This window comes from Haemorhous mexicanus, chromosome Z (assembly GCF_027477595.1).
Source record: "Haemorhous mexicanus isolate bHaeMex1 chromosome Z, bHaeMex1.pri, whole genome shotgun sequence".
NCBI lineage: Eukaryota > Metazoa > Chordata > Aves > Passeriformes > Fringillidae > Haemorhous > Haemorhous mexicanus.
Window position 1 is genome coordinate 44,627,064 of NC_082381.1, and position 17,021 is coordinate 44,644,084.

The window sequence follows — 17,021 nt, forward strand, 5'->3', positions numbered from 1 at the left end:
GCTTGTGGGGTGTTGTTTATACTTAACCATGTTGTTTCCTAGAACCATTTAGCATGAAAATTGTATGTCAAGGATTGATATATTTATGGCACTACAGCCTTGAAGCAGCTGAAGATGTTAGTGGCCGAGTGCAACCCTTAAAATTATAAGATACAATCCTTAAGGAAGTCCTGTTGGGTTTTTTTGATGAGGAAGCACACATCTTACCTGCTTTCTCTCTCAGCTGCATAGTTTATAATTGGGAGTCTGTTGTTAAGCTAGCTTGTTTGTTGGCAATTCCCAGAAGACCCATTTGACAGTCATTAGGGTATTTTTTTGAACCCCACACCTAAAATGGGGTATGAACTGTCATTCTTTTCATTAGTGTCCAGATGATTTTGTTGTGATTGAGTGGATATTAGGCAAATGAAGGGTTTTTTTAATTAAAGCTTTTTGCAAGGAGAGCTATTTGTTTCAAGAAAAAGCTGAATGTAAACATTTTTCATGTGTCAGAGATCTTACATATACTTGAATCAATGTCATTCTTAAGTTTACTTGTCTTTTGTGGCAGAGAGGCCATTTGAAAGCTATTTGAAAACATATATTTCAAAATCAGATGATAGTCTGGATAAGACATTACTTTTTCTGTTTCGTAATTTAAGATTCTGTCATCTGTGCTAGAATTGTACTGTTTTTGAATGGAAGTAATTTAGAGTCGTCAACTTAACTAGTAATTAAAGCTGTTCTTCCAGATATATGTTTGCAGATGCCATGTCAAGGGAAACGAAATACGCTGTAATCTTCACCAGAGTCTGTTACAAAGTGTGTAAAAATAGCAATGGAAATGTGTCAGTAGAGAAACATTGCTATTTGTGATCTTCCTCCATTGCTGTGTATTGTAGTTGTAATATAACTTGCAGACCTTGACGCATTGTGAAGACACTGTGGAGAAGATGGAATACAGCATATACTGTGCATCAGATGCAAAGTGTGGCTGCAAAGTTTGTGCTCTAATAAAAGTTCTGATGTAATTGCTGGTTTACGGTATATATGATATGGATGTTATTTGACTCTCCAGGCATATTCAGAGTTCTCTTGAAGTTTTGCCAGAAGATCTCATGGTGTTTTGCCCTTGAAAAAAGAGCTCAGTCCAGAACCCTTCTATGTGTAAAAGGTGCAGCAGTAAATCTAATAATAATCAGTGGTAAATGCAGCAGTATAAGTCCAGAAAATAGAGTACTTAACCTGAAACTGTAACACAAACTCTTAAGAGCATTTTGCTAACAATAGAAAGGTGGTTTTTTCATTCTGGCTGTATTGACTTCATATGTTGGATGAAATACAAGCCTTTCCTTATGTTTTCCTACTCCTTTAAACCCAGCTATATATAGTACATTATTTCTCCTTAATTCTGATTATAGCATTTTCAAAATTCTCTGTGATAAAGGGAAATTTGACTGAATTGAGCAGTAGAAAATGTCAGCCTTTTAGATGATCTTTGAGCTTGGCAGCAGGAAAGAAAGTCTCAGGAGGTGTCTTGAAGAGGCAGCTTGTGGAAGATGCTTCAAGAAAAATGAATAGGGAGAAGTTATCCATAGAAATAGTTCTCTGTTCTTTTTCTTGATTGCCTTGTCAAAAGTGCAGAGGATAAAAAAAACTTCTGAGGAGGGGTATTTACAAAAAGATTTGTGTAGGGTTACTGTGAAAAGAGGATTTCAAAAACTGATAGTGTTTGGTAGATGAAATAGTGAAGTGTGTTCTTAGGCATAAAAACTTAAGTGATGCTTCCTAGCTCTTCTGACTCTATCAAGACAGCATATTTATTGTTCAGTTTCAGGCTTTTATTTTAGAAGCTGAATAGTTGTAAACCCTGTGCAATGGTAGGGCTCCATAATATGTGGAAAAGTAATAATTTTTAACAATTTTAAGAAACGAAAGTAAATATTACTGCAACACCAGAGGAGAAATTAAGAGGTAGAACTTATGGAGGGAAAACTGGCAAAATGCATTCAAAATACAAAGAAGCTTCCTCAAAAGCATAAGCTGCTCATTGCACACAAATGAAGCTGTGCTGTCAACAGGGTGAAAGTTCTTTGAGTGAGTAGTAACAGGATTCTGAACTACTATGTTCAGGCCATGCATCAGATGCAACAGGTAGTCATTTAAATTAACTCAAACCTGAGATAGGAGCTTAATGATGAATGTATACTCAGAATTTCTGTAATGTGTTTTTAATGAGTGCACTTTTTATTTTTCAGAGATCCAGCTTATTTTGATGAAAATTGGCTGAACAGAATCAAAACGGAAGTGGGAGATAATTGGAGGCTAAAGGTATTTGACTTACTTTGCTTGTCTGTGAATCTGTATTTCGGTACTTAATACAATACTTTGTCTAAATATTCTCGTATTTCTGGATTAGGATCTTGCTTTATAGACAGCATTTTGAATTTTAGACCATTTTAATTACACTTTTTTTTTTTGGTATTGTCCTGCACAGTTTTAGCAAAGACATTTTGAATTTGTAAGCAGGTTTTAATGATTTAAAAGGAAAATATTAAAGTAAATGTTACACATTAATTACCTCTTCTTTTTCAAATATTGAATGAGATTTTTTTTAAATGCACAATGTGAAAGCAGCTTTTATAAAAGCAGCTTTTTTGAGAAGCAACTGCATAAAAATAGGAACATAATAAGCAATATATTTAAAGAAAAATGGCAACATGTTGTTTCCTTTTACTTTGTCAACTCTGCAGAGCTGCTAAGTTTTAAGGGAGGAAGTCGGGTTTTTTCTATGTTTCTACTCAGCATGCTTTTTAATCACAGTCTGTCTGCTGGGTCATTTGTATCACTTGGCATTCTAGCACTTCTCTGCAAACCTGAAGGAAACAGAATTTACAAGAACTATGATGAGGAATGTTTTGCTTTAGAATGTGAAGAACAGTCTTATATGCAGACGTTAGTGTAGTTTTTGACTAGTTTTCTTCAGAGAATGATCTATGTGATTTTCTGAATTTCCATTTTCAGCCTTCTTTTCTTCTTTGGGGGAAGAAAAATAGTTAAGAATACTGTTAGTTCTTGTTTCCTGTAAAACCATTTTTTTCCAGCCACCAAAACTCATTCTGAGCATCTGGGGAGGGACTAAAACTGTGAAATGCGCTAGTACCCTTAGGCTTGTCTACGTCACTTTTTGAATTGCAGGGACACTCAGAGACAGAATGCTGCCTGAGATAAAGATGGAGTACACCGCTGCTGTTTATGTTTGACTTGGCCAGGAAACATGTATCAGCATGGTTTCTGCTGTTTGACCAGCTGTGTGAAGTCTGGAATGCTTTAGAATGTTTTGTCTACTAGGGCTGCCAGCGAAAGTGAGGGTACATTGGTGAGGATGTATTGAGTGCTCAGTAAGAGACATGATCCCTAAAAAACTTAAGGACTCCTTTGGCATCTGCTGCATGTAGAGCACTTAATATAAATTAACTTCTCAAAGAATTGTATGGAAATGCAGGTAAACAGCTGGATACAAGGTCTTACTTTTCTGTAAAATATTTTTGGGGTTTTTTTTCCTAAGGAATAGTGAAGTCTTGGCTGTTAAATGTGGAGGATAGCAAACTGAGAGCTGTTGGTTATAATAGCATTTGAGCTGTTTGAATGTGGAGCAGCAGCTTCTATAACTATCACATGGAGTTTGAGGAATAAATATTTTATGTCTCCCTCCAATTTGGCAGATGTAAAAGCTTAGCAGGTGTGAAAAAGGAAAAAAAAAAAAGCTGAACAATCTAGTAACTTCCTTATGTGACTGAGGTTGGCAAGGCATCAGGTCAAATTTCAGTTTCTGGCTGATGTCATTCCATCTTGTTTTTCAAGTGTCCATGTAAACAAGAACTAAAGACTGAATTTTTGTTTTGTTTAAGAAATATGTATAATTCAGCTTTTTGTATACATTTTTATAGACCACTTCCATTTTCATGAAGAATACTAAAAGGCACATGTGTGATACTTACTTATGTGAGTAAACATTACTAGTAGTCTAGTTTTCCAAATGTCTATCATCCAATCCTTCATTTAAAGTCTGGCTTGTAGGAGCACTTCAATCTGTGCATTTCTATTAATAGAATTGTTCAGCTTGGAAAAGACTTAAGATCAAGTTAACTCTATCAAGTCCACACTAAACTATGGTGCTCCACATCTACACCTCTTCTAAACACCTTCAGGGATAGCAACTCAACTGCTTCACTGGGCAGCCTGTTCCAGTGCTTGACAATGCCTTTCGTGAAGAAATTTTTCATAATACCCAATTTTAACTTCCCCTGGTGCAATTTCCTTGTCTTGTCACTTGCTAACTGGGAGAAGAGACTGACCCTTGCCTCACTACAACCTCCTCCTTTTAGAAATATATTCATTACTGGATTTAATATGTGGGCATCATAGTTGCATGACTCTAGAATATAGCTTTCCCATACTTTATGAAGTGCTAAGAGAAGTGATAATTGGATTATCCCATGTGTTGTGGTAATGAGCTACATTATTTTCTTGTTGCTAAACATGGTCACTCTTTGATGCCGTCAGAGCCATCTGGTGTAACAGTCACCATTTGTTCAAACTCTTGGTATTGTGAACCACGTAAAGGAGCTGGTCCAGTAGGGGAAATATAGAAAGACAATCTAAATGTGATGTATAGGAAGATTTGTGAAACAGTAGTTAGAAGGGCTGGTAGAGATTAGTGTAGGTCTTGTACAGCCCGCCTAACCACTGTTCATGGAGGTGCTCATAAAACTATAGAATCATAGAGTTGTTAAGTTTGGGAAAGACCTTTAAGATTGAGTTCAGCTGTCAATCTAGCACCTCCACCGTGTTCACCACAACCCATTATGTCACCAAGTGCCATATCTGCACATTTTTTGAGCACTTCCATGGGTGATGACTCCACTGTTTTGCTAGGCAGTCTGTTCCAATGGTCTACAACCCTCTCCGTAAAAATCTTTTACCTAACATTTAACCTAAAACTTGCCTGATGCCACTTGAGACAGTTTCTTCCTGTCCTGTCAGTTGTTATGTGGGAGAAGGTAATGAGTGATGTGATTGTTAATTTTGAAATGTGTGTTGTCCTCTGTAGAGAAGAAACAAGAACAGAAGGCTGAGATTTTTTTGGGGAGGGGGTGGGAGGGGGATGCACGGGTTTTGTTAGTTTGGTTTTTTAGCATTTTGTTTTCTGATAACTGTAGTGTTTTTGCTGCTGCTGTACCATTTGAAAAAAAGCCTCACAGAGATGTTTTTAAATTCTTGGTTTTAGGGCAAGTTGCCAGACTTGAGAAATTGAGCAATGCAAGGGAGAGAAAAAGGGAAATGCTAAAACTTGGGGAGCTTGCAATGTAGGAACCACTCAGCAAGCATTGTGGTTCTTAGAGCTAACCATATCTTTGTCTCTATATTTAGTAGAGAAATGTTGTTCTTTCTTCAGGCTTAAAATTTTATGCTTATAGCATACTTCAATGTACATAGTAGTTTGTGTTTTCCCTTGGGCAACAGAGACTTTTCACTGCTGCCTTTGCAGTTTTATCATGGTTTACAAAAATAAAAAAGCAAAGCCATTAACTTTTTCCTCATGTACAATGAACACTTCTATGTAGTCCAAATTTAATTTGTGTGCAACATAGTATTTAATGGCTGAGGAAGATGACATCTTGAACGTAAAACCTATACTGAAAATGAAAAGCAGATTTGAAAATAATTTGATTGCCAAAATTTTGCAGGAATGAAATACCCTAATCAAGAAAAAAATTACTGATTTGATTCATTTGAATCAATTTTGGCAATTACAGAATAAACTGTTGGCTTTCTGAGGGGTGGCATAAAAGTCCCCCTTTCCCCCCCATCCTCTTTCATTCAGTGTGCAAAGCTTAAGAAGGAAAGGAAACACATTGTTCAGCTTGATTTCTGACTTCTGAACTTTTCATTTTGCATTCAGATTACAACATCAATTTAAAGTACAGTTTTATTTATGTTTATAGTAGCAAGCTGTGTTAGTCTTGTGAACCTTCACTACCTAGTCTTTCTCTGGGTTCCACCTATAATGAGTGATGAGACACATTCCTGCAAAATGCAGTTTAAATGAGAATCCTGTGAGAGTGGTACAAACAGTGAACACGCATGCTCCTTCCCCTGCTTGGTGTGTGCGCACCCACACCCACACGCCCCTGCCCACCCACCCCCCGCCCCACATGTTAACTGCAAATGGATAAAAAAGTACTGTAATGAGCTATCCCAGGCTTATTGGTTAAGAAGTCCCACACCACTTGAAAGTGTGTGCTAGCAACATTTCCAGAGGTTATTCAAGTTTGAAATTAAAAAAAGAAAAGCCAATTTACACAGAGCCTCCAGCACAAACAGGGTTTTGGTCATACGTGTGATATAGGGGTAATGCAAAATTGGAGACTGGCTGCCATAATGTTGGAGAAAAACCAGGAAGTTAGATAACCCATGCTTGCTTTTTGTCAACAATCACAAGCTTAAGGGCATTTCCTATTGCCCATGTCATTGGCCTTTCCCTTTGTTACACAGCTATATTAGTAAAGAGAGAGATCTAGACAGACTGCACGTACAAGCCTGAGATTGGAAACAGTAAGCAAGCTGTAATTAATAGAGATTTTATATGACAAGTGAGAATAAAAGAAAAACAGGAGAAAAGAATCAAGCAACCATTAAGTCTTATGGTGTTGGCAGATCACATGATCTCTGCTTTCATTCCAGTCAGTTGATCAGGTAAATGCTGTGTAATAAGGGTCAGTGTCATACTGAGCACTGTGTGCTTGGTATGTAGTGCTATACTAAGCCAAGATGGCTGTTAGCAGAGAGAGTAATGATATTTTGACTTGGAGAACACCCACACAACTCTGGTGTGGGTATTAGTGAAATTTAGGTGTTCAAAGGACTGAGAATATTGAGGTTGCATCAATATTCTCAGATGGTAAAGAGATTGAAAATGGATAGAGGTTTGTCTAGAAATACTTACTGGTCCATCTATTGTGAATTAGATGCAAGAGATTTCTGAGGTGAAACAAAGCAACAAATTTCTGAGGTGAAATAAAGCATAGTTGTCACTTTTCTTACCCCAGTAAACTTCACATCTTTTCCAGCAGAAGTATGGCTGCAGGGAATGAATGTTAAAGGTGTTAGGAGGGTAGGGAGCATGTATATTTTTATGGAAAAGCAAGAACTCAGGTTGCTGATGCAAGCAAATAGTGGTCATGGGCTGACATCTGAACAATGATTTAATTCTTTATAGTCATAATCTGTATTGACAATTCTGTCCGTTGTGGTCTGACATTATGTAATTTAATGGTCATTGTTAACTACAGTTAGGTTTTTCTTTGAGCCTAAGAAAGTGAGAAGTATCTCTGGATAATTGTCACCTCTGTGACTTAGAATTCTGATCTAATTGGTTGTCTTTAACACTTTCTTAGGCTGTTGTTCATTTTCATTTAGCCGCTTGAGGTCTTAGTTTTATATGCTTTGACCTCATAAATGTTGCTGGAACTACTCAGTTCAATTTCAAAGTACAAAATATTAGTTGTAGTTTGCCTATGATGATCCCCTCTCTGCCAGGGGCAGTAAAATCATCTAAGTTTATTGACTGCAAGCAAGTTAGGAAAAAAATTGAGAGCTGTCTGAGTAATACTGAAGATCATGGTTAAGTTTAAGTCAGTATTAGTCTTAAAAGAAGTCTATAAAGAAGCTGCTTTAACCTCACAATTGTCTGATTGAGCTAAGTACAAAGATGGTACAGTTAATTCTTAAAAATAAGCTACCCTGATACTGTTGATTGACAGTGTGGTGAAACAGGATGCCAAAGATTTCTTTTTCAGTTTGTTTGTTGTTCTCTTCTTTCAAGGATGCTGCCCTATAAGCTCTTTTTCATGATGGATTTTGATCATAATTGGTTTTGTTTCAGTATCTCGACTGTAAGCACTATAAAAGTTACATAGAGGAAGGTGACTCTTTGTGTTTAAGGAATTTTAATTCAAAAATGCTTACAAGGAGAAGTGGAAAGAAGTATTTCACAGGTTTCCATTTGGTTTCTCATTTTTTTTGGGATTATGTTCAAGTTCAAGGTTCCTCACAAATGTTCTCATCGGTAAACTGGACTTAAATTCTGCAACATGGCCCTTGCATTTCCATGGCTCTTTCTGCAGCAGACTCAGGTAAATTATAAACCAGAAGATTTTAGTTAATCAAGTTTGAAAATAAAATTCCAATCAGTGCAGTATTCTTTGTGATGATTTGATATAAAAGTAAAATGTCTTAATTTCTTTAAATTCTTAAATCTGTTGCAGACTTTGGTTATGATTATGCATTGCCTTTGAGTGGTGGTCTTGGTTGTTGTTGGGCAGATACCCAGGAAATAGTTGCAGCTCTTACAGAACCATGCTGTGTTGTGTGTAATACTACAGAAAAAGTATGTGCTTTGGTGTAGAAGGTGTAAACTGCCTGTTATGCCATTTAAGGAGTGACAATAAATGTTCTCATATACATGCTATAATATAACATCTCCAGTTCTCATTCTAGGTTGTCAGGGTATATGATGTGTCACTTTTCAGGTCTAAATGAATTTTTGTTTCTTGTATGACTTTGACTTAAAATTCAGTGATTATGGAGAGAATTAGAATGTTCCTATATCTTAATAAGGAATCAACTTCTGCCACTTCTTTCCAAAATCCAAAAGTAGATTAATAGGAGTCAGGTAATCAGATTGTTATCATTTTGGTTTTCTTGGCAAAAATCATCTAGCGTATGTATCCTGTTCCTTTCTTGAGTCTGGAATTTACTTTCATCACCTCATTTTGTTTGTTGACTATATTGAAGTGTTGCATTTGTCCCTGGATTTCAGTATCACATTTCCTAACAGCCATCAGGTCATTTGAAAGGTAAATAATTTCTGTCAGTGGACATAATCTCCTAACTGGATATTTCTGGAATACTGTCAAGAATATAAAATTTATGTGGGCAATTAGAACTTGAGAGATTTTACTCTCCCTTCATTGCAGTTCCACAGTTTGCTGCTGTGGCTGCTGCTGTCAGTGAGAGAACGTTGAAAATCCTGTTTATATTGGTTTTAGTCTTTGCACATTCTGTTTAAACTTCAGTCATGCAATCATTTACGTTGGTAAAGATCCTCAAGATCATAGAATCCAACCATATGCTGCCAAGTCCACCAGTAAGTCCTGTCCCAGTGTACCACATCTACACAGCTCTTTGCACACCACAAGGAGGGTGGCTCAGTCATGTCCTGGGTAGCCTGTTACAATGCTTGATAATCCTTTTGGATAAAGAAATGTTTCCTGATACTCTTCCTGGCAAAACTTGAAGCCTTTTCCTCTTGTCCTATCTCTTGTTACCTGGGAGAAGAGGCTGACCCCCACCTGGCTGCAGCCTCCTTTCAGGGAGTTGTAAAGAGTGATAAGGTCACCCCTGAGCCTCGTTTTCTCCAAGCTAAACAACCACAGCACCCTCAGCCACTTCTCTGTTCCAGGAAACAGTGTCCTGGTTCTATTATCTAAATTTCTTAAATACTTGAGCATTAATTGTTCAGGTAATCTCTAGTAGTTACTTTCAGCAAAGATTCTTTTTTTTTCCCCTCTGAATTTCACCTGTGAGACCCACTGCATTTTTAAAATTTTAAATACACTATTTCCAGAGATAATGAAAATGGATTTTTGCTGGGAAGGGGACAATACTCATTATTAGAGGAATGTGACATACATTCTGTACAGCAGGAGGTACTTAACTGATACCATTGGTTATGCGAGTGAACAGAAGCTACCTTTGTATAGCAGTGAAGTCATCTTGGAGAAATGTAAATTTTGCGAGATACTGTAAGGCAGACATTCATTTATAAAAACTGGGAGGAGGGACAGAAAATGACAAGAACAAAAACAAAAGAGCTAAGAGGAATAATTAATAAGAAAAACAACAAATTGAACTTATATGGGTTGAGAATAAAGGATGATACTGAGCAGTAGCTGATTTTGGTTTGGAAGAAGAGGTTTATCTCTGCAGAAAGTAGATTACTAGGATACTTCAAGAGAAGAAAGGAGGGAAATAATGTTTCAATTTCTGGATGCAGAAATAATCCTAGGATAAACAAGTACCTAAAAATGTTCATGCCATAGGATCTGATTTAAAGCCTATCCAAGACAATGTTATATTTTTCATAAATTTAAATGGGTTCTGTGAATCATAAAGACTTATAATCACATCTGAAGTCTGGTCATAAGGGCCTCTTGCATAACTTTTGTGATTCTAAATTTAACTGTGTGTAAATAGAGGTAATTATATCCTTCTTTTGTGTGATTCTTCTGTGATTACCCTCTTTATGATAATTTTTCTGTAAAATACTCCCTGTATTTATTGTATTTCTTCTTTCTTTTCAAATAGGTAAGCAACCTGAAGAAAATTTTAAAAGGAATACTGGATTACAACCATGAGGTAAGAACCATTTGAACTAATCTTCATCTGCTTGCCTTTTGAATTACATATTTTAGTTAACCTGTGGAAGATAAATTGTATTCTGCAGGTTAAGTTCTGATGTTTTCTTTCAAATCTTTTGGCATATATAGTGATTCATGGCCTATTCCCTAGTCTTGGCCTTCTTTAAACCTTCTCCCCTTCTTTATTGAATACTTGGGAGTACCAGAGAAGCCTGATATGCAAATTTTTTCATGTGAAGAATAAATGGCTTTACTGACTATGTTCTGATGATGGACTTTGTGTCTGATGTACTGTAGTGTAAATGTACCTGTGTCTGATTTTTCTTTTTCCTTCCTCCTCTGCAGCTGAAGTCTGCTCTTTTCCTTATTTTTCTCTTGATGAGAGTGAGTGAAGACCATTTCTAGCCTCTCCCCGCATTAAGATTTTAAATGAAATATCTTAATTCAGGTGTATTGGACTCAATCTTTGTCATTCTCTCTTATTTTGAGCAAACTCAGCACTTAATTACTCCAGAGGAAGCAGTGGTGAATCTTCAGCTGAAATATGCTTTCAGTGATGTTTGAGACCAATTGATCTGTACCGGTGGCGGCACAAAATCCATAATATGCATGTTCTAGACATTGCTTGTTTCAAAATACTGTCTTCTCATAAATACCACAGAGATTAAGTTATTTGGTAATAAATTGAAGTACTTCAGAAAGAAAAATTTAGTCTTGGGAGGTCATATTCAGTAAATTATTAGGTATCCATGTTTAAATAATGTTGAAAAGTGATGATTAGGCAACCTGGTCATGACTGGGAACACTAAAATGAAACAGATCAGGTTTTTGTCATGGAAAATTAATATTACTAAGACAAAGTGATGCAAGCTTCTTTTTGGTTGGTTAGTATGTATGATGATTAAGTCTCTGGTGTCAAAACTTTACAATTAGGCAAGTTCTAAGCGAATTCAAGCTGATTAATTTCTGTAAAGGTAGTGCACATTTATAAATCTCACTGCATTTTGGTTTAGGTTTTTTTTCCTGCTGAGGCAATGCTGGAGCTGATTGTAGGGGTAATCTGGATTCTACTAATGAATTCTGCTTATGTTTTCCTCAACATTATTCCCTCCCTCACTACGAAAATATAGATATGTTTATGGATTTTACGTGATGTAGTTAAAAGGATTTGAAAAATGTGTATGCTAATATTGTTCACCCTCAAAAATTCAGAAATTTGTATTGTGTTCAGAAAAACAATCAGTAAAAATGCTACATTTGCTGTCTTTGTTTGTTAAAGTGTAGAAGAACAAGATGCCTAAGTTAACTATAGCTTTCATGCTTTGTTCTGCTTCAGTTAATCTTGCTGCAGACCTCTGCTGCTCTGGAACTAAAACTTAATATTTTTGTAAATTAATAATTCTTTTGTCTTTTGAAAATGGTTTAAATGCTCTTTTTCACCTCAAGATAGTTATTATAGAGTCTATCCTTCATTTTTGTATTTTTTTCAGGGCTTTTGATGGGGTTTTTTTATTCTTTTTCTTTAATTTTTTTTCTCTTGTTGTTTTCAAACTCTGTTCACACCTTCACATCCTTGGCTTCTTCCTAGAGGCTGCCAGTTTACCTCTCCCCTTCAGGTTTCCTCAACAGGAGTTTTATTGTCAATGACTATGAAGTCACTGTAGTGTTGTTAACTTAAACCCACCATTGCATTTGAAAGAATTTCAGGGACTACAGATCAATATATAAATTGAATCAAAACACATTGTATTTTCTGTTAATGCAGCCTGTGTATGGTGGTAATATTTTCCATTGTGGCTGATGTATTCACAGAATTCTTTTGACCTAAAGAAAGTCTTTTCCAACAAGAGTGAATCTGTGTCCTTTAAAGTATGCAGAGATTTTTTAGTAGTGTTTTTAGTTGAGATTTTTAGTAATTAGTTCTTTGAGAAAACTGCTGAAAAATCCTACTGTTCCACAACACAAAACAAACTGTACATAATCAGAATGAAGCCACAACACTACCACAAAACCCAACCCTGCTAATCTTTACAATAGCTTGTTTTTTTTTGTATTCTTCCTATAAGCTGTGTTTCTTGTAAGTGTCTTAACCTGATTTCTGTTTTTCTTGGGTATTGCACAAAAGAGAGCATGCAGCAAACACATGACTGATTCTCTCTGTATAGTCATTGTTTCCTTATTGGACCCTGTTTAAGAAGTTACAGTTTCTTTTTATCTGCAATTAGTGTGTCAGTGATGTGTTTAATTCCAAATTTCATATTCATATTTTCAACTCCCTGTTCAGTAAAGAGCAGTTTAGCAGAATTGTCTAGTTCCTTCTACTGCCAATCATTAATCCTTAATGATCTTTAATGATAAATCAGATAACCTTAATAGCGAGTCACACGGGCTTTTGTTTTGCAGGGCTTTTTCTTTCTTTCTGCATGTGGGCTGTTTAATTACATATCATTGTACTACTACCTCAGATTCTATTCCACGGAACAGCTTTCTTAGCTGTAAGACTTGCCAGATATCCTTAAATTTGCTAAAAGTGTGAGGGTTTTTTGCTGTCTTGTATTTGTCACCTGTCAGTGTTAGATATATGTATTGTATAGGTGAAACATTTAATGTTTCAGCATTTAATTTTTTAAGCTAGAATCTTGCTAAGTGTTTTTTGAGTAGTTGTTATCTTTTCCCAAATATTATTTGTATCAAACGGTATGATTTTATACTGGGATGTTATGTGAAGAAATTTGGTTTGTTTTGAAGGTGTATTCAAAACTATAGTAAAGTAAGAGTGAATTGCTGTTGACTCTGAATCATCCTTGTATGAAATAAATTGATATGTATATGTGCAGCAATAAAGCAATGTATGTACTTTGTCTTTATGCAGATTCTAGGGCAACAGATAAATGACTTCACCCTTCCTGATGTTAACCTGATTGGAGAGCATGCTGATGCTGCGGAGCTTGGGAGAATGCTTCAACTTATTTTGGGATGTGCTGTGAATTGTGAACAGAAGCAAGGTAATAAATTTTGAAAACATGTTTCCTTGGTTATTGTGCAACTATTAAGGAGAAAAATTATATTTCTTGGGTTTCTGTCAGAGACAGATTTTTTTTTTTAAATAAAAATGATGACATTAGTTGTACAGATAGTAATTGTTTTTTGGTGTAAGCTTCACTGCTTTTGGAGGCTCAGACTGGAATTGGATTTACTTTCAAGATACATATTTTCAGTTTTGCTTTGCTGAGCTGAAAAATCAGTCTACAAATTAAAAAAATTCATGGATACACCTTTTAATCATTTATGAGGTAGATCAGGATAGTTAAGAATGGAAAAATGTGATTATTGCATTATTCAGGATAACTCTTGATTGTAGAGATGCACTCCAGGTATCATTTTACTACATGGCCAAAAGTCATCAGTACGACTGGTGCTTGGTCTGACGATATGTCTGATGTGAACTGGATTTCTGTAGCTTCTGAGATGTTTCTATGGGGTTGGCAGATAGGAGAAAGTAATGCTGGCAACCATGCCCTTTTGGGCAACAGCTGAAGATGGTACACGATAAGGTCATCCAAAAAGTCATTTCAGGCCAATTGCCAGACAACTGAATTCCACTTTAGCAATCCCTGAAGGAAACTCCTGTCTCTCTATCCAAGTGGCACTGACTGTAATTCAGACCTGCACAAATACAGTAAAGAACAATTCATCTTTCTTGAAGGTGCAGAGAGGATGTGATGAACACTGGAGATGTTTGTTAGATCTCTATATATGTGCTAGATCTCATGTTCTAAACTTGCTGTACGTGCAGGCTGTAAATTGTTGCCCAGTTACCTTAAATTACACTTCATTCAAGCCAGATGAAAGTAATGGCAAATGCAAACGTTTATTCTAAATAAAATAAACAAGAAACATAGTATGTGTTGGAAAATAAGACTTTTTTTTTTCTGTATTTGTGTGACAGTTGCATCAAGTAAGTGTGTCCTCTAGATGTAGCTCATTTTGTGTTTGATTGCTGACAAGATTTTAGGCCTCTTGCTTGGTGCATCTTAACTTTACAGCTAGTTTCCCCTGTCCAGTTTTTCTAGGTGACTAAATCACTTTAGTTTCTCCTTCTGAAATTACTTCTATTCTCTTAACCAGGAGGTTGTCTGGCTATTCTATTAATTAAAATAGGAGTAGGGTTCTTCCACAAGTACATAAATAACTCTGGTTTATTAAACCTCCTGTCATCTCTGTTTTATTTAAAATTATCTTCCTTTTGGTGACTATTTGTAATTTTCAAGTGGGAAGTGTATCTTGATCTTGTGTTCCCTTAACTTTTTTAGTCTGGATATTAAAAATTCACATTTGAAATACCAGAACAATCTGTACTTTGAACAAGGTTCAGCATAAGCAAATTACCCACTTAAAGGTGACTTTTTCCCCAGCGTCTTTCTCTTAATCACATCATTAAAAGAATAAAGGAGATGATGTTTGACTAGAAACTGTATTGTACTGGGCAAGTCATTTACTCCTTGACTTAGTCTAAATGTCAGAATGTGTTCTTCTGGCTACTGTATCATCTTACGAGGTAACTCTTGTGTAGCTCACATGTACACATAGCTGAGAACTTAAAAAGTGGAGGGGACCTAATTTGTGATGTACTACAGAAATAAGAACGGACTCCAAAATGAACATGAAAATGTTTTAAAATGAGGATGCTGTAGGAAGGCAGGCTGTTACCGTTACACGTACAAAAAGGGACAACCTATGCATGGATCATGTACCTCAAGAGCCTGAATAGTTTGGGAACAAAGTGAGAAAAGGATAAAAGTAGTTCTTTCAGAAGTGTGAGATGCCAGGGGAGGAAAAAAGGTAATCATCTACTTTTTTCATTTTACTTATTTCATTGTTGAGTTCAAATAAGCCTAGATTTGTATCTGAACAGGCTTGCGGTTAAATCTTGTTGAATTTGTTGGGGTGGAACTTCACTGGTGCATATACATTTCAGTGTCATCCATGGCATCTAGTCATTTTGTAGGAAGGATGCAGCATCTGGTCTTACTTTCTATGACTTGAGTTTCAACATTGACATTTCAGAATGCTTTTATTTTCAGAGTACATCCAGACCATAATGATGATGGAAGAATCAGTTCAACATGTTGTCATGACAGCCATTCAGGAGGTATGCTGGGGTGCCCACAGTGTGTGAAAATTCAGTCTTTCATTATTTTACAGAAGTATGCTTTTTCCTAGTTAGGAAAAACTTAGTTGAAGGTAAAGAAAATAAGGGGCATAGATTTTGCCTTTTTGCAGTGAAAAATTTCTTATTTTTCCTTAGAACAATCTTGCTTTATGACAAAGAACTTTGGTTGAATGTCCCACTTTTCTTTAAATCTAGAAGACTGAAACTTCTAGATATTTTTGATACCTGGTTCCCTTTTCTTTTCCTACCCTGTGAATCCTGAAGTGCACTAGATTGATTTTCTATGGATAACCAGTTACTGTAGAATTTTGTCAGAATTTGTACCTTGACACAGCAAAATTTCATGAACTTTTTTTTTTTAATTTAGTAGACAAGTGAAAAGAAAGAATTGGGTAACGGTATTGTTTTGTCAGCTGTAGTGTTATGAATTGGGTAATGATATGTAAGATGAACATATATGAATAATACTGTAGGCTGGTATGTTTTTACAAGTCAGTGAGTATACTGCAGTCCATTTTGTAGAAGTGCTCTTCTGTGGTAAATCAAAACCACAGTGTTAGCCACTGAAGCCCCCCTGTGACTTACAAGAAGTCTAAAGTGCCTATAATAGAAATACCTAACAGTCTATAGATGTTTACTGCAGAGCAGGCGACTAGGTAGAGCAGGCCACTAGTATGGCAGGAAACCACTAGTAATCCCAACTCTTCTGAGCCCGAACAAGAGAAACTAAATTCCACATTGAGCTTTAGAGCAGTTTCTCATCTCTATAATGTCTAAATAGAGAAAGAAATATCGGTGAGGTAGAAGGGAATCTCTCCATAGTCATCACTTTGACCAGTGCTCTATCCATGCAGTCATACATTCCCTTGTCTGTGTGCAGACTGCTGGCTGTAACACAGCAGAGAGGACTTTGGAAATGAGCATTGAAAGAATTGTTATCTAAATCATCTTCCAGTCAGTGCTTCCAAGCACCAGTTTGCTGGAGTTTTGGCATATTTTACTTTTTTGTAAGTTTTGTAACTGTAAAAACCAGTATTTTGGTGGATTTTTCTAGTGTTTTTTATTAAACCCAAATTGCAGCATCATTGACTTCTGAGCCATCTTGAAATAGAAAAGCTTCTTTTATCTTCCTTCTTTATAGTGAAAATCTATTTGATTTTTATAAAAGTCTCTTTTATTTAATAAAATAGCCCATTGAAGCAGCCCACAGTTTTCAGCATTTCATGAGTAAACTTTGAACTTGCTCAGTGTGTGTGCCCTTTTGCTGACATGATGAATAGAAGTAGGAAGACATGACAGGGTTAGAGTATGTGCTTCTGAAAGAGATTTTTAAAATTCAGTGAATCAAAAAGCTTAGTATTCAGCTACTGGCACAGTTCTGAGTG

General features: G+C 36.1%; 1 protein-coding gene across 4 annotated transcripts in view; it reads left to right on the top strand.

Annotated features, from left to right (window-relative positions):
* HOOK3 (hook microtubule tethering protein 3) overlaps positions 1 to 17,021 on the top strand; it is an 86,236-nt gene that overhangs the window by 20,798 nt on the left and 48,417 nt on the right. For 3 of the 4 annotated variants that reach the window (XM_059837108.1, XM_059837110.1, XM_059837109.1), the window contains exons 3-6: positions 2,238 to 2,310; positions 10,411 to 10,461; positions 13,336 to 13,468; positions 15,548 to 15,615. In XM_059837108.1, the coding sequence (XP_059693091.1) occupies positions 2,238 to 2,310; positions 10,411 to 10,461; positions 13,336 to 13,468; positions 15,548 to 15,615 (325 nt within the window). Of the gene's footprint in view, positions 1 to 2,237; positions 2,311 to 8,081; positions 8,178 to 10,410; positions 10,462 to 13,335; positions 13,469 to 15,547; positions 15,616 to 17,021 lie in introns of all 4 variants that reach the window. The other variant, XM_059837111.1, reaches the window with a different exon arrangement.